This window comes from Camelina sativa, chromosome 3, assembly GCF_000633955.1.
Source record: "Camelina sativa cultivar DH55 chromosome 3, Cs, whole genome shotgun sequence".
Lineage (NCBI taxonomy): Eukaryota > Viridiplantae > Streptophyta > Magnoliopsida > Brassicales > Brassicaceae > Camelina > Camelina sativa.
The window spans coordinates 8,236,126-8,253,888 of NC_025687.1; the positions used below are offsets into that span (position 1 = coordinate 8,236,126).

General features: G+C 36.8%; 6 protein-coding genes and 1 pseudogene across 11 annotated transcripts; all 7 read right to left on the bottom strand.

The window, feature by feature from the left end:
- Positions 56 to 7,388, bottom strand: LOC104775936 (ras-related protein RABA6b-like). Of its 4 annotated transcripts, none has more exons than XM_010499906.2 (4): positions 7,255 to 7,388; positions 5,221 to 5,454; positions 4,245 to 4,660; positions 56 to 239 (listed from the first exon to the last, which is right to left on the bottom strand). In XM_010499906.2, the coding sequence occupies exons 2-4, from the start codon at positions 5,439 to 5,441 to the stop codon at positions 202 to 204; spliced, it is 675 nt and encodes a 224-aa protein (XP_010498208.1). In that variant the 5' UTR covers positions 5,442 to 5,454; positions 7,255 to 7,388; the 3' UTR covers positions 56 to 201. The 4 variants fall into 4 exon arrangements, with proteins under 4 accessions (XP_010498208.1, XP_010498210.1, XP_010498209.1 ...); XM_010499908.2 differs by lacking the exon at positions 7,255 to 7,388 and adding an exon at positions 5,556 to 5,902; XM_010499907.2 differs by lacking the exons at positions 4,245 to 4,660; positions 5,221 to 5,454; positions 7,255 to 7,388 and adding exons at positions 1,216 to 1,449; positions 3,250 to 3,383 and having other exon boundaries at positions 56 to 655.
- On the bottom strand, positions 1,997 to 3,838 carry LOC104775935 (probable calcium-binding protein CML27). Of its 2 annotated transcripts, none has more exons than XM_010499904.1 (2): positions 3,250 to 3,838; positions 1,997 to 2,472 (listed from the first exon to the last, which is right to left on the bottom strand). In XM_010499904.1, exons 1-2 carry the CDS (start codon positions 3,746 to 3,748, stop codon positions 2,405 to 2,407), a joined length of 567 nt encoding a protein of 188 aa, XP_010498206.1. In that variant the 5' UTR covers positions 3,749 to 3,838; the 3' UTR covers positions 1,997 to 2,404. The 2 variants fall into 2 exon arrangements, with proteins under 2 accessions (XP_010498206.1, XP_010498207.1); XM_010499905.1 differs by lacking the exon at positions 1,997 to 2,472 and adding an exon at positions 2,515 to 2,956.
- Positions 6,002 to 7,843, bottom strand: LOC104775934 (probable calcium-binding protein CML27). 2 transcript variants are annotated; one of them, XM_010499902.1, is made up of 2 exons: positions 7,255 to 7,843; positions 6,002 to 6,477 (listed from the first exon to the last, which is right to left on the bottom strand). In XM_010499902.1, exons 1-2 carry the CDS (start codon positions 7,751 to 7,753, stop codon positions 6,410 to 6,412), a joined length of 567 nt encoding a protein of 188 aa, XP_010498204.1. In that variant the 5' UTR covers positions 7,754 to 7,843; the 3' UTR covers positions 6,002 to 6,409. The 2 variants fall into 2 exon arrangements, with proteins under 2 accessions (XP_010498204.1, XP_010498205.1); XM_010499903.1 differs by lacking the exon at positions 6,002 to 6,477 and adding an exon at positions 6,520 to 6,961.
- LOC104775937 (thaumatin-like protein) lies at positions 10,494 to 11,804 on the bottom strand. Its single transcript, XM_010499910.2, has 3 exons — positions 11,653 to 11,804; positions 11,099 to 11,423; positions 10,494 to 11,004 (listed from the first exon to the last, which is right to left on the bottom strand). Exons 1-3 carry the CDS (start codon positions 11,708 to 11,710, stop codon positions 10,650 to 10,652), a joined length of 738 nt encoding a protein of 245 aa, XP_010498212.1. The 5' UTR covers positions 11,711 to 11,804; the 3' UTR covers positions 10,494 to 10,649.
- LOC104775939 (ERAD-associated E3 ubiquitin-protein ligase component HRD3A-like) lies at positions 12,802 to 16,087 on the bottom strand. Its single transcript, XM_010499911.2, has 6 exons — positions 15,481 to 16,087; positions 14,862 to 15,353; positions 14,527 to 14,742; positions 13,755 to 14,078; positions 13,358 to 13,600; positions 12,802 to 13,256 (listed from the first exon to the last, which is right to left on the bottom strand). The coding sequence occupies exons 1-6, from the start codon at positions 16,000 to 16,002 to the stop codon at positions 13,020 to 13,022; spliced, it is 2,034 nt and encodes a 677-aa protein (XP_010498213.1). The 5' UTR covers positions 16,003 to 16,087; the 3' UTR covers positions 12,802 to 13,019.
- On the bottom strand, positions 16,254 to 17,757 carry LOC104775940. Its single transcript, XM_010499912.2, has one exon. It carries the CDS (start codon positions 16,994 to 16,996, stop codon positions 16,298 to 16,300), a length of 699 nt encoding a protein of 232 aa, XP_010498214.1. The 5' UTR covers positions 16,997 to 17,757; the 3' UTR covers positions 16,254 to 16,297.
- Positions 17,494 to 17,763, bottom strand: part of LOC104775941 — a 10,712-nt pseudogene continuing 10,442 nt past the window's right edge.

Below are 17,763 nucleotides of genomic sequence, written 5' to 3' on the forward strand. Positions count from 1 at the left end.
GGTTTTAGTTTAATTCCAGAAATTAAATAATCCAAACCAAAATATGGATGGATCATAGTTACATTTTGTGTTTTTTTTTCATTAAATGTATAAGACAAGTCCAGCCAAGCCAACAATTCAACAATTACTTACTAGCTAGTTTTGACATCACTGATGTTTTCAAAACAATATTAATAAGAAAAAAATAGAAAATCAGTTTATTTACTTGTAACAACAACTTGAGAGTGAAGTACTCAACGGTCTAGTGGCGGTAACTTCATGAATATTCACAATCTCTGTACCCGCGGGAATGACCGTACCGTCACCGTTGGGTCTATTGTCTAAAGCGATCTTCTGAGTCAAAACCTCATGTATCCGTCCGATCATGCTTAGAAACGCTTCCTCCACGTTTTGGTTCTCTAAAGCCGACGTTTCGAGAAAATAGAGACCTTCCGATTCGGCTAGACTTTGACCCTCTTCTTCTTCAACTTCTCTAGACTGCCGGAGATCGGATTTGTTACCAACGAGGACAATGACGACGGTGTCCGGATTAGAGAAGCCTCTGAGCTCTGACAACCATTTTTTAATGTTTTCGAAAGTGGTTCGCCTTGTGATGTCGTAGATTAGTAAAGCTCCCAAGGCTCCACGATAATACGAACTCGTTATGGCTCTAAATCTTATTTCCTCCCATTCAAAAAGGAAAAGAAAAAGAAACAGTAAGATACGTAAAAAAAAAACACACACAAACTATTATAGAATCTCACAATTATCAATATAAGATAAGATTTGTCGAAATAAAAATAAATTAAATAAGAAAAACAAAAGGAAGAAAAGGTCGCGACATTTAACTAAGATTAGGTCCGCATGACATCGATTGCTTATCAAGATTTTCATTATTTTCTTCTGCGCGTGGTCTATTTTCCTAATCATCATCATCCCAATCCTATATTTCATTATTTATTATTTGTTGTTTGTCTAACATATTTACCGTTTGACATTTACATACAAAAAGAAATGTCGAAATTAAGTTTAACAAGTTTTGACATATTCGTTTGTTTCGTATGTCTACGTTAAAAATTTGATATAAATTGAAGGATATATTTGTTCGTGGTCAATGTAAAAACAATTAATGGAAGTGAAAAAAAAAAATGTGCAACAATATTGTTCTTACGTTAAATACATATATTTTGATGATTCATCAAGTCCGTTATTATAACCAAGGTTGAATTCTATTACCTTTCTTGGCCGGCGGTGTCCCATATCTGAGCTTTGATGGTCTTATCAGCAACGCGAACACTTCTGTAAGCGAAGTCTACTCCGATGGTTGGTTTAGAGTCTAACCGAAACTCATCTCTCGAGAATCTCGACAAGAGGTTTGATTTTCCGACGGCCGAGTCTCCTATCAGCACAGCCTTGAATAGGTAGTCGCACTCTTCGTCGTACGATTCCTCGGCCATGCTCTACGGTGATCTGCGCTTTAATTAGAGTTTTATGTAAGTAAAGCAACAAAGGATCGATCGATATAATGGATGGATATCCGAGAGAAAGGTTTTGTTTTATTGTATAGAAACCTCTCAAGAAAGTCTTTCCATCAAGTATATATGTGCCTCTGTGTTATTGAAATCATGTATAAATTATGCATATAATGTCATATGATTGCGACAATTATATAGTACTATTAATATTTTATTTGTTCTCATGGAAGAGTTAATTGAGGACGAAATACTTTTCGAGAAAAGTAGTATGTATAAAATAGAAAAATGAAACGAGCAGGACAAGGATAAAAGAGGCGTGACAGAGATTGTAACATAACAACACAATCCAAGATATTTGTTATATAGTGTGTTTATTTGTCAACGAGATTTATTTTATCTCCTGATTTAAAAAATATTGTGCTATCTATTCATTTCAACAAGTTGTTTTGTTACTATTAGGTTAACAAAGGATGAAGTTGTAACGTATTATTATGAAATAGATTTATATATATATATATCTGTATTCTCAGACTCAAGTCATAAAGCTCAATCATGCATGTTTTAAAAGTAGTAGTCGGTACGTTTGAGTTTTGACAATTACCAAACTCACTCACGGTTAGGTTATGACTTGTTAACAAAATTACAAATAAAATAAACTTAGGGCCTAAGATGGGATTTAATAGGCCGGACTCTTACACAAACAAGTCAAAAGTTCTTCTTCCATAGAGAACGAGTGGAACGAACAAATGGAAGTCCATTTGATTCTTTTTACTCCAAAGAGGAAGAGTGGAATACGATTCGAAGACGTAAACGTCTTCTTTTTTCCAATGTACACAACCAGTCAACCAGCACCATAGGATTCCATCTCTATATATCTTTTGCAAACTGGGGTTGTCTTTTTCACGAGGACTAGTTGCTTGCCATATATTTAAGGTAATCACACTTGTTTCCTAAACCACTTTGATTACTACACCCGGAAATAGCTTTAATATAGACAAAGATACGAATATACTACTCCCTACATTTCAAAATATATGATATTTTAGTTAAAATACGCATGTTAAGAAATAGTTATTTTTACAAAGTTTAACCAATTATAGACGAGACTGCATAATATAGAATATAAAATTAATCAAAAAAATTACGTAGAAAATTGTAAACATCCTATATTATGAAACAAAAATATTTCTCTAAACATTTTATATTATGAAACGGAGGGAATACTACTCTGTATCAATCTGGGCGTCAATTCAGCATTCTTGGTTCGTAGTAGGAGAGGAGTTATATTAGTAAATTCGTTGAAACCAGATCCTCGGCTAAAAAACTTTTGATGGTCCCCAAACAGTAAAATAAAGGCATGTGAATCAGTTATCTCTTTGTTTTTTTCCCTATACCGAGAACGCGTCCGTTGACCATTTGGAACGCCTTATAAAAGTCATGAGTTTCTCCCGGAAGCCTTAAGGTTTGATGTATTCAAGACAGTGATTTCGTTTCTATGCCAACTAGTATAAAACTGAGTCAGAGAGAATCGAGAATGCAAGACGAAAGGAATTTACAAACCAAATTTGTTTGAACAAAGAGACAGAGCAACGATGATGATAATTTCCAGAATATGCAACAGATCTACTTAAAAATAAAGGAAATCTCCACCATCTAAAGTATTGAGGTTAGACTGATGATGATGATTTATCACATTTTTAAACGAGTACCTATTATTATTGTTTGTTCCCAATTTGAGGATATTCCATTTCTCAAAGAATCCAGATCGATAAAATAAATAAAACCTAAGCCGAACCTCCATTAGCAGATCCGTTGTTGATGAGGGAGGAAGAGGTCATCATCTTCTGAAACTCTTCGAAATTGACATTCCCGTCTCCGTCAGCATCCACAGGTCCGATCATACGAGTACAGTCCTCGACAGAGCAAGACATTCCAAGGCGGTTAAGAACCTGGTGAAGCTCAGCGGCGGAGATCAGTCCGTTTTTGTCCTGATCGTATAGATCGAAGGCGTCACGGATCTCCGCCGCGGAGGAAGACGAGCGGCAGAGAGTAGAGAACTCGTCTCGGTTGATGAAACCGTCGCGATCTATGTCGACCTCTTCAAGGACGCGGTTGAGCTCCGTCTCCGTGTAGGAAGTCCCCGTGGCTTTAAACACGCCGCCGAGTTCGAGCACCGAGATCTTGCCGTCGCCGTTGGAATCGAACTGGTCGAAGACTTTCTTAAGCTCCTCTGGGTTAGCCATGTCCACCGATGCAGGCGTGGGTTTGGCGGTTTCTGGATTTGCGCTTGCCATTTTTTTTTTCTTTGTTTTTTTTGTTAAAAGGGTAAAGTTAGAGAGAGAGAGAGCTGTAGGGGGTGGGTTTTAGGAGCACTTGGAGAATGATGCGTCTGACCCTTTTTATAGACACATTATTTGATTTAATACATTTATGGGTGTTATTAGGTTATGATGATTCAAATAGAGTTTTAATGACTTTAAATATTATGTAAAATAGTATAAGTTTATTCAATCAAAATTTAAAATTGATATGTATAGATATATTATTGATATAATTGACGTGCGTTATGATTTAATTAATGAATAATTTCAAAGCTAAGTTTTATATAATAAAATTCTTATCAAGTACTAGAGTACATGATTCGTAATTTGTATACGGGTGGAGATAATAATAATATGTTACTCAATTACTCTCAGTCTTTTCACGTATTACATGGTTTAATGAAAACGGCAAGACGCGATAAATGTCACGTGCCTACATGATGAGAGTTGCAAATGGCATTACCTAAATGTCTAGTGGCGGTAACTTCATGAATATTCACAATCTCTGTACCCGCGGGAATGACCGTACCGTCACCGTTGGGTCTATTGTCTAAAGCGATCTTCTGAGTCAAAACCTCATGTATCCGTCCGATCATGCTTAGAAACGCTTCCTCCACGTTTTGGTTCTCTAAAGCCGACGTTTCGAGAAAATAGAGACCTTCCGATTCGGCTAGACTTTGACCCTCTTCTTCTTCAACTTCTCTAGACTGCCGGAGATCGGATTTGTTACCAACGAGGACAATGACGACGGTGTCCGGATTAGAGAAGCCTCTGAGCTCTGACAACCATTTTTTAATGTTTTCGAAAGTGGTTCGCCTTGTGATGTCGTAGATTAGTAAAGCTCCCAAGGCTCCACGATAATACGAACTCGTTATGGCTCTAAATCTTATTTCCTCCCATTCAAAAAGGAAAAGAAAAAGAAACAGTAAGATACGTAAAAAAAAAACACACACAAACTATTATAGAATCTCACAATTATCAATATAAGATAAGATTTGTCGAAATAAAAATAAATTAAATAAGAAAAACAAAAGGAAGAAAAGGTCGCGACATTTAACTAAGATTAGGTCCGCATGACATCGATTGCTTATCAAGATTTTCATTATTTTCTTCTGCGCGTGGTCTATTTTCCTAATCATCATCATCCCAATCCTATATTTCATTATTTATTATTTGTTGTTTGTCTAACATATTTACCGTTTGACATTTACATACAAAAAGAAATGTCGAAATTAAGTTTAACAAGTTTTGACATATTCGTTTGTTTCGTATGTCTACGTTAAAAATTTGATATAAATTGAAGGATATATTTGTTCGTGGTCAATGTAAAAACAATTAATGGAAGTGAAAAAAAAAAATGTGCAACAATATTGTTCTTACGTTAAATACATATATTTTGATGATTCATCAAGTCCGTTATTATAACCAAGGTTGAATTCTATTACCTTTCTTGGCCGGCGGTGTCCCATATCTGAGCTTTGATGGTCTTATCAGCAACGCGAACACTTCTGTAAGCGAAGTCTACTCCGATGGTTGGTTTAGAGTCTAACCGAAACTCATCTCTCGAGAATCTCGACAAGAGGTTTGATTTTCCGACGGCCGAGTCTCCTATCAGCACAGCCTTGAATAGGTAGTCGCACTCTTCGTCGTACGATTCCTCGGCCATGCTCTACGGTGATCTGCGCTTTAATTAGAGTTTTATGTAAGTAAAGCAACAAAGGATCGATCGATATAATGGATGGATATCCGAGAGAAAGGTTTTGTTTTATTGTATAGAAACCTCTCAAGAAAGTCTTTCCATCAAGTATATATGTGCCTCTGTGTTATTGAAATCATGTATAAATTATGCATATAATGTCATATGATTGCGACAATTATATAGTACTATTAATATTTTATTTGTTCTCATGGAAGAGTTAATTGAGGACGAAATACTTTTCGAGAAAAGTAGTATGTATAAAATAGAAAAATGAAACGAGCAGGACAAGGATAAAAGAGGCGTGACAGAGATTGTAACATAACAACACAATCCAAGATATTTGTTATATAGTGTGTTTATTTGTCAACGAGATTTATTTTATCTCCTGATTTAAAAAATATTGTGCTATCTATTCATTTCAACAAGTTGTTTTGTTACTATTAGGTTAACAAAGGATGAAGTTGTAACGTATTATTATGAAATAGATTTATATATATATATATCTGTATTCTCAGACTCAAGTCATAAAGCTCAATCATGCATGTTTTAAAAGTAGTAGTCGGTACGTTTGAGTTTTGACAATTACCAAACTCACTCACGGTTAGGTTATGACTTGTTAACAAAATTACAAATAAAATAAACTTAGGGCCTAAGATGGGATTTAATAGGCCGGACTCTTACACAAACAAGTCAAAAGTTCTTCTTCCATAGAGAACGAGTGGAACGAACAAATGGAAGTCCATTTGATTCTTTTTACTCCAAAGAGGAAGAGTGGAATACGATTCGAAGACGTAAACGTCTTCTTTTTTCCAATGTACACAACCAGTCAACCAGCACCATAGGATTCCATCTCTATATATCTTTTGCAAACTGGGGTTGTCTTTTTCACGAGGACTAGTTGCTTGCCATATATTTAAGGTAATCACACTTGTTTCCTAAACCACTTTGATTACTACACCCGGAAATAGCTTTAATATAGACAAAGATACGAATATACTACTCCCTACATTTCAAAATATATGATATTTTAGTTAAAATACGCATGTTAAGAAATAGTTATTTTTACAAAGTTTAACCAATTATAGACGAGACTGCATAATATAGAATATAAAATTAATCAAAAAAATTACGTAGAAAATTGTAAACATCCTATATTATGAAACAAAAATATTTCTCTAAACATTTTATATTATGAAACGGAGGGAATACTACTCTGTATCAATCTGGGCGTCAATTCAGCATTCTTGGTTCGTAGTAGGAGAGGAGTTATATTAGTAAATTCGTTGAAACCAGATCCTCGGCTAAAAAACTTTTGATGGTCCCCAAACAGTAAAATAAAGGCATGTGAATCAGTTATCTCTTTGTTTTTTTCCCTATACCGAGAACGCGTCCGTTGACCATTTGGAACGCCTTATAAAAGTCATGAGTTTCTCCCGGAAGCCTTAAGGTTTGATGTATTCAAGACAGTGATTTCGTTTCTATGCCAACTAGTATAAAACTGAGTCAGAGAGAATCGAGAATGCAAGACGAAAGGAATTTACAAACCAAATTTGTTTGAACAAAGAGACAGAGCAACGATGATGATAATTTCCAGAATATGCAACAGATCTACTTAAAAATAAAGGAAATCTCCACCATCTAAAGTATTGAGGTTAGACTGATGATGATGATTTATCACATTTTTAAACGAGTACCTATTATTATTGTTTGTTCCCAATTTGAGGATATTCCATTTCTCAAAGAATCCAGATCGATAAAATAAATAAAACCTAAGCCGAACCTCCATTAGCAGATCCGTTGTTGATGAGGGAGGAAGAGGTCATCATCTTCTGAAACTCTTCGAAATTGACATTCCCGTCTCCGTCAGCATCCACAGGTCCGATCATACGAGTACAGTCCTCGACAGAGCAAGACATTCCAAGGCGGTTAAGAACCTGGTGAAGCTCAGCGGCGGAGATCAGTCCGTTTTTGTCCTGATCGTATAGATCGAAGGCGTCACGGATCTCCGCCGCGGAGGAAGACGAGCGGCAGAGAGTAGAGAACTCGTCTCGGTTGATGAAACCGTCGCGATCTATGTCGACCTCTTCAAGGACGCGGTTGAGCTCCGTCTCCGTGTAGGAAGTCCCCGTGGCTTTAAACACGCCGCCGAGTTCGAGCACCGAGATCTTGCCGTCGCCGTTGGAATCGAACTGGTCGAAGACTTTCTTAAGCTCCTCTGGGTTAGCCATGTCCACCGATGCAGGCGTGGGTTTGGCGGTTTCTGGATTTGCGCTTGCCATTTTTTTTTTCTTTGTTTTTTTTGTTAAAAGGGTAAAGTTAGAGAGAGAGAGAGCTGTAGGGGGTGGGTTTTAGGAGCACTTGGAGAATGATGCGTCTGACCCTTTTTATAGACACATTATTTGATTTAATACATTTATGGGTGTTATTAGGTTATGATGATTCAAATAGAGTTTTAATGACTTTAAATATTATGTAAAATAGTATAAGTTTATTCAATCAAAATTTAAAATTGATATGTATAGATATATTATTGATATAATTGACGTGCGTTATGATTTAATTAATGAATAATTTCAAAGCTAAGTTTTATATAATAAAATTCTTATCAAGTACTAGAGTACATGATTCGTAATTTGTATACGGGTGGAGATAATAATAATATGTTACTCAATTACTCTCAGTCTTTTCACGTATTACATGGTTTAATGAAAACGGCAAGACGCGATAAATGTCACGTGCCTACATGATGAGAGTTGCAAATGGCATTACCTCTTATCGAAAAAGGCAAAGCTCCCGGTCATATCTTTTCGTTTCATCACTTAAAATAATCTTCAAACAGACAAGTCTTTAATTATATCCAACTAGTTGATTCAGTCTTAAACTATATTATAGTCTGTTAAATACTAGTATATCGTATTAGTAATTTAGTAGTATTATTATTATAGTATTAAAAGTACACTATTTTTAATACCTTTTTGTTTTATTTAATGCATTAAGTTGGAGTGGGAGAGTCAATGCAAACAAAAATGCTAAGTCAATAGAAAAAAAGACAATTGTAAATATCACTTAAAATATGTTTTTATTTTTAAAATATCATAATTTAGTTTTTTTTCTAAAAATATCACTAAAATGTAATGTTTTTCAAAAATATCACATAATTGAATTAAAGTAAAAACTAATTCTTAAATTATAAATACTAAACTCTACCTCTAAAAGCTATACCCTAAAACTAGATGTATCAACCCAAATCTAAAAAAGAAAATTTTAATTTTTAAAATTTTAATTTTTAAAATTTTAATTTTTTGTGTTTGTGGTAATTTTGGAAAAAAAAATTTTGTGGTATTTTTTAAAAATAAAATAAAATATAGTATTTTAAAAAAAAACCTTTTTAATAATATTTAAAGGAATTTCTCATAGGAAAATATGTCTCGATCTAACGCGGCCGGGACACGCTCCTTTTACGCGGGGTGATTGTTTTACTAGTAGTAGTACTAGTGTAGTGGGGTCTTCTTCTTATTTTATCATCGGTTTTTGTTTTTGTTTTATTCTACTGTGCATTGATGTATCCTTGACCCTCAAGAGTTCTCAAAAGATTACGATTGAATCTCATTATGTTATTCTTAATTATGACATTATGAAATACTAAAGTTTGAGATTAGATTGTTTTGGTATTCTGTTTTAGCCTTCTTAATGACTGGTTTAGTTATGTACTTTATTAGAGTAGTAGTTATACTTTTGATAATCAGTTAACTTCATCTTCATCACATATTCCAAATTTCTTGTTTTTTTTTTTTGTCAAAATTCCAAATTTCTTGTTTTAATAGAGATTTTAACAAATTTCAACAACAACAAAAAAAACTTCTCTCCCGTGGTAGCAATCTCTGTTGTGGTGACTGTGCCAAAATCATTGCGGATCAACGTTCTTGTTCGATGTCATTCTCAAAAGGGAAATGGAAGGTATAGTTTAACATTGAGTTTAAAGATGGAAAAGATCGTTCCTAGCACGCCATCAAACCATGGCTGAGAAGCAAGCATGAGTCATGGTTAGTCATCTCAATAGAATAATCATTCAGAAAGCAAAGAATCAGATGGTGCATTTATGGAGACTAATAACAGAGATAAAGTTGTGCAATGTTTCATCTCTGGTCTCTCCCTACAAACAAGAAACGCGACACTTCGAGGGTTTCAAACTGATAAGACGACACTAACCAAACAGAACCTCGTCATTATCAAATTGAAGTTGGAAAACAAATGCTAGTGGTATCTTAAGCACAAAGATGTAAGGAAGATCCTCGTCTGTCGAAGAAGCTAACAAATCACATTCAAGTGAGGAAATAGATTTTTTTCACTAAAACATTCATGCATGTATGGGCATCAACAAAACCTTAAGAGCAAATCAAGATCTCTCAAATCATATTAATAAACAGAACCAGTCTTAACTCTTAACTATAGTTGGGAAGCTAACAAACGAAACTTTTTTTGCTCCTAAGAAGAATTTATTCCCAAATACAATACTGCTTATTCCCAAAATCCAACAGGTGGCTCAGTCGCAGAGCCGCCTCTTCTTCCGATAACACCCCTTCGGATACGGCGAAGACTAAGATATCCTTATATACCAGTTCTTGAGAAGCTTTCACAAGAGACAAAATGGGCTGATAGTAGTTAGAGCCTAGGCCAGAGTTTACGACACTCATCCGTGTTTCTACGATTTTTCAAAGCAGTAAATGATTCTTTGCAACGACCCGCTTTCATGAACTCGCATAACCGCAATTCTATTTCCTTTGGTTGAAGAATTGACACACATTTAGTTATTATATTCTAAAGCCTAAAACGAGAAGGTTTTTGTTTTCTCGTTGTGGACTCCTACAACCAGTCCCAGAGATTTGTTAATTGGTATAATCAAAAATATCATTCAAGGACTTCGTGTGTGTGTGTGTTTTTATATATGGCAAACGATAGCAATAATCTTTGCTCCTGGTCCACGAAGGCTTTATATAGATTTTAGACTCACAAAACACATCACTAAGTTGGATGAGTTCAATTGATAATGATTGTAGGATTTGCATTTCATTAGTGTTACAAATGTAGCGATAGAAAACTCAAGATTTCGAAACATAACAAGATGCTGTTGCTAATAGAGAAATGCTGCTTCTTAGTTCTTACTGTTTTGTTCGGCTAATTTAAATGGCGATGGTGAGGGCAAAAGGTGACAATGTAGTTAGCCTTTGAACATGTGGCGATGCTGGTTGGGTCATCGTAAGCGTAAGAATAGGCTTTGGGGCAAGCGACTTTGAAGATTTTGGAGTAAGCCGTTGGTTTGCAAGACTGTGGGTTACCGAACAAGCCGGTGCAACAGTACTGTGGTGAATTGAAAGCAGAGCAAGCGCTTTTACAGGCTAGTACGCGTTTACCGTTACGTGACCTGACTTGTAACCCAACCGGACACATCTGGTTTAGATCGCTTACACAACCGGCGTAGCTACATTGACCTGAACCCTTAACCGGCATTATCGACATCGCCAGGTTATAACTGTCATTACAACAAACAAACAAAAAAAAAGAAGCAAAATTAGTGAGAGAAAAAAAACAGGGAAGCAAATTTGAAGTTAAGATTATTTACAGACCCGTCGACGAGGCTGACGTCATAAAAGTCTAGCTCAGGGCCGAGGGTGATTTCGGCGAGAGTGGCCGGAGGTGAACCGCCGGCACCGTTGCAGGAGAGAGAACCGCCGCAATCCCCGGTGGCGCAACGACCACGACCAGATCTGTCGAAGGAGCAGCCGTGGCGACCCCAGAAGCGGCCGGACCAGAGTGGTGGGAGTTGAAGAGTGTGGGCTTTGTTAGCCGGAAGCTTAAAACCTCCTCCGGCGAGTATGTTTTGGCCGGCGCTGGGTTGGATTCCTGGCCACACTGGGTGCTTGCATTTGTTGTAGAAGATTACCGTAGAAGCTGCTCACAAAGAAACAACAAAGCTAGCTTGTGTTATTAGAAATAATAATCTTCAAGTTAAACTTAAGTATCTAATAAAAGTGCATTTTTTAACCAATGGTAGAATATTTCACAACTCAGATTTATGTACATTTTTATGGACATATAGACGAGGTTGAAGCAAAGACTAGAAAATAACAGAAACTTAAAGAGGTCTATATCTAGCTAAGGGGAATGTAAAGAAAATAACCTGAAGCGTGAGAGAGGAGAAGAAGGAAAGCAAAGTTGAAGAGGTTGATTGAAGCCATTTGATGGAGCTCTCTACTGAGCAAGAGTGAGACTGAATCAACTTGTTGTTTACTTACTTCTCAGTGCTTTTTATGGGATTTTAAGAGAAAAACAAAAAAAAAAAAATTAAAGGAGAATTTGGGGAATGTAATAATGGCAAATGTTACCCACACTTCTCGAGACTGTCAGACCAGAAGTTAGTGCGTTATAGCTTTTTCCTTTTTACACAGTAATAATAATGTAACTGTCCTTCCATCATCAAATTATCAACTCTTCATCATATTCGTTATCTGATCTCAATTGAAATCATCATTCTACCTAGAAAATTTGATGTCAACAAGACAACAACAACATTATTGAGTTAATCTAACTAAACCATCCTAGTTTTTTTTTGTTTTTTTATTTTTTTTTTCTAANCTTTTTTTTTTTCTAATCATAAAAACTCGTCCTTCCCAAAAAAAAATAATAATAGAGAGAACTCTAATGTAACATTTAACTCGAGTTCAAAAATGTTTGTATAAAGGTTTTGCCAACAATCGATTTGGACTAACGGCTATAAAGATAAAAAGAACTAAGGTGAAATTTAGTAGTACGGATTAATTTCACTATATTGAATGAATTATGTGTAAAAAACAGAAGACTATAAAGTAAATTAATTTTCTTGACCAATTCGAAAAGTATAGTAGGTCCCATGTCTCCTTTCCTTTCATAGATTCTCTTCTTGGAATGCTTGTCATTCTTCACACTCTTCAAAACAAATTGACTACACATAGCCACATACTACTCTAATTACCTATATTTTGTACTTAATTGCAGACTTACAGTATGATTTAATATACACAACTCTTAAAAAGGTTATTGTTGTTGGAATTGTGTAAACATTTAAGTTTTTATCGTTTGTTTGTTTACATTCTTTTAGCTAATTCATGTTGTAGTTGTAAACAACTTATGTAGTCTGTATCTGATAAGCACGCATGGTATATAACGTAAGCATTGTTGAAGTCTATATCTGATAAACACGCATGGGTAGATCTAGCTTTTCTCGACTAGTTCAAAATTCAAAAGAAAAAGAAGACAAGATGATCTTTTTAAAGTTCTGAGGCATAGAAGATTCACTGAGCTTTAAAATCTCGGTTAATAATTTAACGTAAAATGGGCCATATCTATACGAGACACAGGCCGCCCCTACGTAAGAGTATCACACATTGTGGTTCGAAGTAAAGTTTTTAACTTTTACACTGTACATCAGAATAACAAACAAAACACCAAAAAAAAAAAGAAGATTATACTTTGCTATTACACCCCAAAAAAAAAGACGATTATACTTGATTACCGTTGGAACGCAGCGAGGTGTTGGGCCACATCAGCATCGAGGGGTTGTGCTACGTCAGCAGCAACTTGATCGGCGACAACGACTTGCCTACGTTGTCTTTCCCGGAGATAGAGAATTGTAATGAGACAGACAAATAGTGTAAGTATTGTTGCATTACCTTCGTCAAACACCACATTCTCTATCCAAGCCTCTACCTTCGGATACACTTCTGCTAATGTATCCACAACTCTCACCTACCAGTAAAATAAAAACAAACAAACGTATTTCTTCTTTTGTCATTCTTTCATCTGTTTCAATTGCATCAAACTATTAGTATAAGAACGAAAGATTTTACCAGGAAGGTGTCAGCATAGTTTCTACGGAGCCATAAACTAGCGAGAGCAAGTGTAACTGGCAATCTCGCGGTTGCATCGCTCTGGAGGGCTTCATCATAGTAACGTTTTGCTAAATGGAGATCAAAGGGAAGTCCTTCTCCATGTTCATGCATGTAACCGAGGTTGAACATTGCTTGCGCGTTTGACTGTGATTTAGCATGCATGTATGCTTCAGCTGCACGCACAAAATCTCTCTCGGTTCCCTAATTAAAGATCAAAGAGCAAGAGAAAATTTGGTGATTAGTATGAAGTTTCTTTTAGCTGATTCACATCTAATGCAGCCACTGTAACATACTAACATGTCTTGACTTATCAGTTCATGTTCATGATCTAAATTTAAATACGAGGAAAACTAACCCGGCCATAGTAATATGCATCTCCAATAAGCAGAGCAGCATGTTCATTGCCTTGTTCAGAGGCACGCCACCACAAAGAATGAGCCCGCTCATGTCTTTCCTTGTCTGTGCAAAACCCAGATACTCCCATGCACATGCTTCTTTCACCGTATTTATCAAGGATCCAGGCAGCGTTACTTTGTGCTATTTCATAACCCATCTCTCCCATTCTTGAGTACAAGATCAAAGCCTTACCCACATCACCTTTTAAGTAAGCTTCAAGAGCCCATCTCGAGAGGGAACTCCACGGTCCCCTTTCGGCTACTAACTTATAAAATGAAGTCGCCTGCAACCAAAATGCGAGGAACATGAACGAGTAATTAAATCACAAATGCTCTCAAAAAGGCCGGAGATGTCTCCAAAGTGCTCAAAGCAAATTCCTAAACATTTAAAAGGAGAAAGTGAAAACATAACAAACAGACTACCATCAACACAAGCAAGTACTATATGGCACCCTGATCCCTTATAGAATATCACTCATACCTCAACATTAAAAAATACAACCTCTGGTCAGACATTATAATACTAATAAGGAGCTATCAATAACATCAACAATAAAATAGAGCTTTCCACATTCTTGTGCAAGTAACATCTTTTGGTAATGAGATTTAACATAACCAAAAAACTGTAAGTTAATTTTTCTGAATTTTAGATAGGAAACTTTATGTACATAAGTAAGTTTATCTGGCATCCATGTTTAGGTAGAAAAGTCTCAGAAATCTAAAAATAATTACCATTGCCAGGTTCTTCTTAAGCCCAACTCCAGTATGGAACATCTTGGCGAGTTGATAGAAAGCCTTTGGTTGACCAGCATTTGCAGCAACAAAGAGGTATTTTGTTGCCTGCCTCACATCCCTTTTGACTCCGATGCCTTTAAGATACAAAACTCCAAGGTTATAATGCCCACTGGGGTCTTCATTGTCAACAGCCTTCTCAAAATATTCTCTTGCCTGCATTTGAAGGCATATATCAATGGAATGTTAGACTAATCTATGCCTTTATGATTAAATAATTCCTGCTAAACTAACAAACAAGCCTGGGAAGTATGAGATCATAAAGAGAATTTTACCTTAGTGTAGTTCTTCTTATCTACCCCATAACCTTTAACATACAAGTAGCCAATTCCATTAAATGCTGAATAGAGACCTTCTTTTGCAGCAAGTGTAAGCCATTCAAGTGCCTTGGTATAATTTCTTTCAACACCAGCTCCTCGAGCATATATCTCCCCGAGAAGTTCCATTGACCTCGGCTCTCCTTTTTCTACTGCTTTCGAAAACCAGTGCAATGCCTTGGTGTGATCACGCCTTAACCCTCGCAGGCCAAAGTAGTAGAACAGCCCAATTTTGTACATGGCATTAGCATTCCCTTTATGTGCCTGGTATTCCAATATCTGGAAATCTTCATCCTCCTCGCCACGGGACTTCCTCAGAGCACCTTTGTTTTCTTCAGTTCCGCTGTGAATTCTAGTTGGCTCAACCACCGGAGAATCCTTTGAGATCAGAAAACTATTGACAGCCGTCTCTGCTAATTCAGCATATAATTGAACAGCTTTATCATGCATCTGTAACAAAATGGCAAAGTCAAATTACAAACTCAGCTATATCATACAATAAAACACCATTGTAGCTTAAGCAAACTTCAATCTAATCATAAAGAGCAAACAAATCAATGTTTCCATCTTTACTTACATCTTGTCGCAAATACGTGAACGCAAGAGCCATCTTCGACTGCATATTACCACCGGAAGCTGCGAATTTATGGTGAAGAAACGACTTGCTTTTGCTCTTCTCCTTCATCATACCAATCCCGTAAACGAATCCCATTATGGACTGCGCGTGGGGATCTCCAGCTGAAGAAGCAGCCTCTATCTCATCCACTGCTTCCTCCATCAACCTGAAATTTCCCTCACTCGCCGCCGATAGAATCTTTTTGAGGCCGGAGTAGTACTGCGGCGACGCGGCTTGGACTGTGGAGTCTTCTGGCTCGAAGATCGGTCGCCACGAACCGGGATCAAGCTCCTCCTCGGACTTGGGTTCGGATTCCCCAAACTCATCGAAGTCAGTGGACTCTCCGACTCCGTTATCGTCGCCGCCGCTATTGAGATCGTCATTGGATAGGACGAGAACAACGGGACGAGCGTGAACGCTAATTTCCACGAAATAGAAAATGAGTACAGAGAGAATCACAATTCCGAAACCTGAGATTCTCATTCTACCCTATATTCCTCCACCGTATTCTTCGTCGTCGCCGGCGCAGTTTCTCACTGATCCGATCGATCGTGTTTTAGAAAGGATGAGAAAAAAAGAAAGAAGATAAAAGGGGTAATAACGTCTTTCAGCCAAACCATAAATTGCCACGTTAATTTGTTGTCACGCATCCAATAATCACCCGCCACGTAACTTGACTTGTCTTAAAAACACTAAATTCAATTTCCGGTTTGGTTTAATCGGAACCATAAACATACTTTAATTTTTGTTTCATTTATATATGCATAGAATACAAAAGTTACATCAACATCCACTGTAACGATTGAATCACTTCTTGATCATAGAGTTGCTTCTGCTCGGCAACTCTCTTGTATTGTATTGCCTCCATCTCCACAACGCTTTTCTCCATCCGTAGCTTCAGAAGCATAGCCATGGCTTCTTCCGTAGCTGATTCAGCTGCTCTTCTCTCCTTCTCCAGCTCTTTCTTCATGCAATCCCCACGTTTCCTCTCTCTCTTCACCATTTTTCTCAGAGTAATAACGTCGAAAACCTGGTCTTCTACATCGCTCCGAAACCGTAGCTCTTTTTCGTCCTCGCTCTCCTGATGATTCTTCTCGTCAAGCTCTGTTTCCGTTAACGCCGCAGTACTGTCTCTGTTTTTGATGTGATCATCATCACGTAGAATAAGACGATCACAGTTCTCGTAGCTCAACACATCAGAACTCCAGTGTAAAATAATGGGCTTCTTCCGATCCAATCCATCAACCATCTTAGAATCTGAAACGAACCCATTGTTTTTGCAATCCTTATGTTCAAAGGAGTTGCAAGACTCGAACTTTTGAGAAATTCGATTTAAAAATAGAAACTTGAGTCCAAGAAGAAGCAAGAAACAGAGGAAGACGAGATTGAAGAAGTGAGAGAAGCAACCAAAAACGAAGATCCCACATCCAAAACCATCGGTTTGACTCAAAAGCTTCAGAAACGAAGCAAACTCCATTACAAAGGAGTAGACAACTAGACATCAGTGGATAGAAACGAAACAACTCGTAAAGGTAATAAATGTACTTGGGAGTTAAAAAAAAAAGAACACGAAAAAAGAAAGAAGAATTTGAATATCCCAATGAAGAGAGAATGTGTGTGAGAGTTTGGAATATTTTTGAGTCGGGGAACGAGGAGATAAACGGCGAAGATTGCGAGGATTACATAATGTAATGTAAAGGAGGGATCATTCATATCCACCCGAATAAATTACTTGTTTTATCCGATCACAACGAATTCTTATCTTTAATTCATTTTTCTAGATATTTCACTGAACAATAGATAGTACTAAAAATGTTTTATTTATTTCCAACAACAGTGCATTGCATACAAAATACAAATGCATTCATTATTTTTTGGATGGGATGTAAAATGTTTTTTTTTGTTTTTGTTTTTTATTCTTTGGATGTGTGATGTACAACTGTACTAAACCGGACATTGTTGTTCATCAACAACTCAAGCTTTTCCGGAAGAGCCAAAGAGGCGGATCTTATCAACGATCACAGCTTTCATGGCTGCTTTTGTTGCCGACATGACATCGACAAGGTCAGTCTTCTTCCCGGAGCTAAGAGCTTCCATGTAAGCCTTTCTTACTTCTGTGTTCACGTTGAACTTCCTCACTCCATTCTCAATGCATTCCTGATCTCATTCAAATTTCCATATAGCCCACAAAGACGTTAATTCTGTTATATCCATACCAAATTCTCGATCAAAAGTGAAACTTTT

What these genes read in the sequence shown, in the direction of transcription:
- LOC104775939 (XM_010499911.2), bottom strand. Translation starts at nt 16,002, where the DNA reads ATGAGAATCTCAGGTTTCGGAATTGTGATTCTCTCTGTACTCATTTTC. An exon ending in ATGCATATTACTATGGCCGG is followed by an intron (nt 13,601 to 13,754) that starts GTTAGTTTTCCT and finishes ATCTTTAATTAG; the next exon opens with GGAACCGAGAGAGATTTTGT. An exon ending in ACTATGCTGACACCTTCCTG is followed by an intron (nt 13,257 to 13,357) that starts GTAAAATCTTTC and finishes TTTTACTGGTAG; the next exon opens with GTGAGAGTTGTGGATACATT.
- LOC104775940 (XM_010499912.2), bottom strand. Translation starts at nt 16,996, where the DNA reads ATGGAGTTTGCTTCGTTTCTGAAGCTTTTGAGTCAAACCGATGGTTTT.
- LOC104775937 (XM_010499910.2), bottom strand. Translation starts at nt 11,710, where the DNA reads ATGGCTTCAATCAACCTCTTCAACTTTGCTTTCCTTCTTCTCCTCTCT. An exon ending in TCTCCTCTCTCACGCTTCAG is followed by an intron (nt 11,424 to 11,652) that starts GTTATTTTCTTT and finishes CTTTGTGAGCAG; the next exon opens with CTTCTACGGTAATCTTCTAC. An exon ending in GACGTCAGCCTCGTCGACGG is followed by an intron (nt 11,005 to 11,098) that starts GTCTGTAAATAA and finishes TTGTAATGACAG; the next exon opens with TTATAACCTGGCGATGTCGA.
- LOC104775936 (XM_010499906.2), bottom strand. Translation starts at nt 5,441, where the DNA reads ATGGCCGAGGAATCGTACGACGAAGAGTGCGACTACCTATTCAAGGCT. An exon ending in GACACCGCCGGCCAAGAAAG is followed by an intron (nt 4,661 to 5,220) that starts GTAATAGAATTC and finishes GGAGGAAATAAG; the next exon opens with ATTTAGAGCCATAACGAGTT. An exon ending in TGAAGTTACCGCCACTAGAC is followed by an intron (nt 240 to 4,244) that starts ATTTAGGTAATG and finishes CCGCCACTAGAC; the next exon opens with CGTTGAGTACTTCACTCTCA.
- LOC104775935 (XM_010499904.1), bottom strand. Translation starts at nt 3,748, where the DNA reads ATGGCAAGCGCAAATCCAGAAACCGCCAAACCCACGCCTGCATCGGTG. An exon ending in CAACGGATCTGCTAATGGAG is followed by an intron (nt 2,473 to 3,249) that starts GTTCGGCTTAGG and finishes TTTGAAATGTAG; the next exon opens with GGAGTAGTATATTCGTATCT.
- LOC104775934 (XM_010499902.1), bottom strand. Translation starts at nt 7,753, where the DNA reads ATGGCAAGCGCAAATCCAGAAACCGCCAAACCCACGCCTGCATCGGTG. An exon ending in CAACGGATCTGCTAATGGAG is followed by an intron (nt 6,478 to 7,254) that starts GTTCGGCTTAGG and finishes TTTGAAATGTAG; the next exon opens with GGAGTAGTATATTCGTATCT.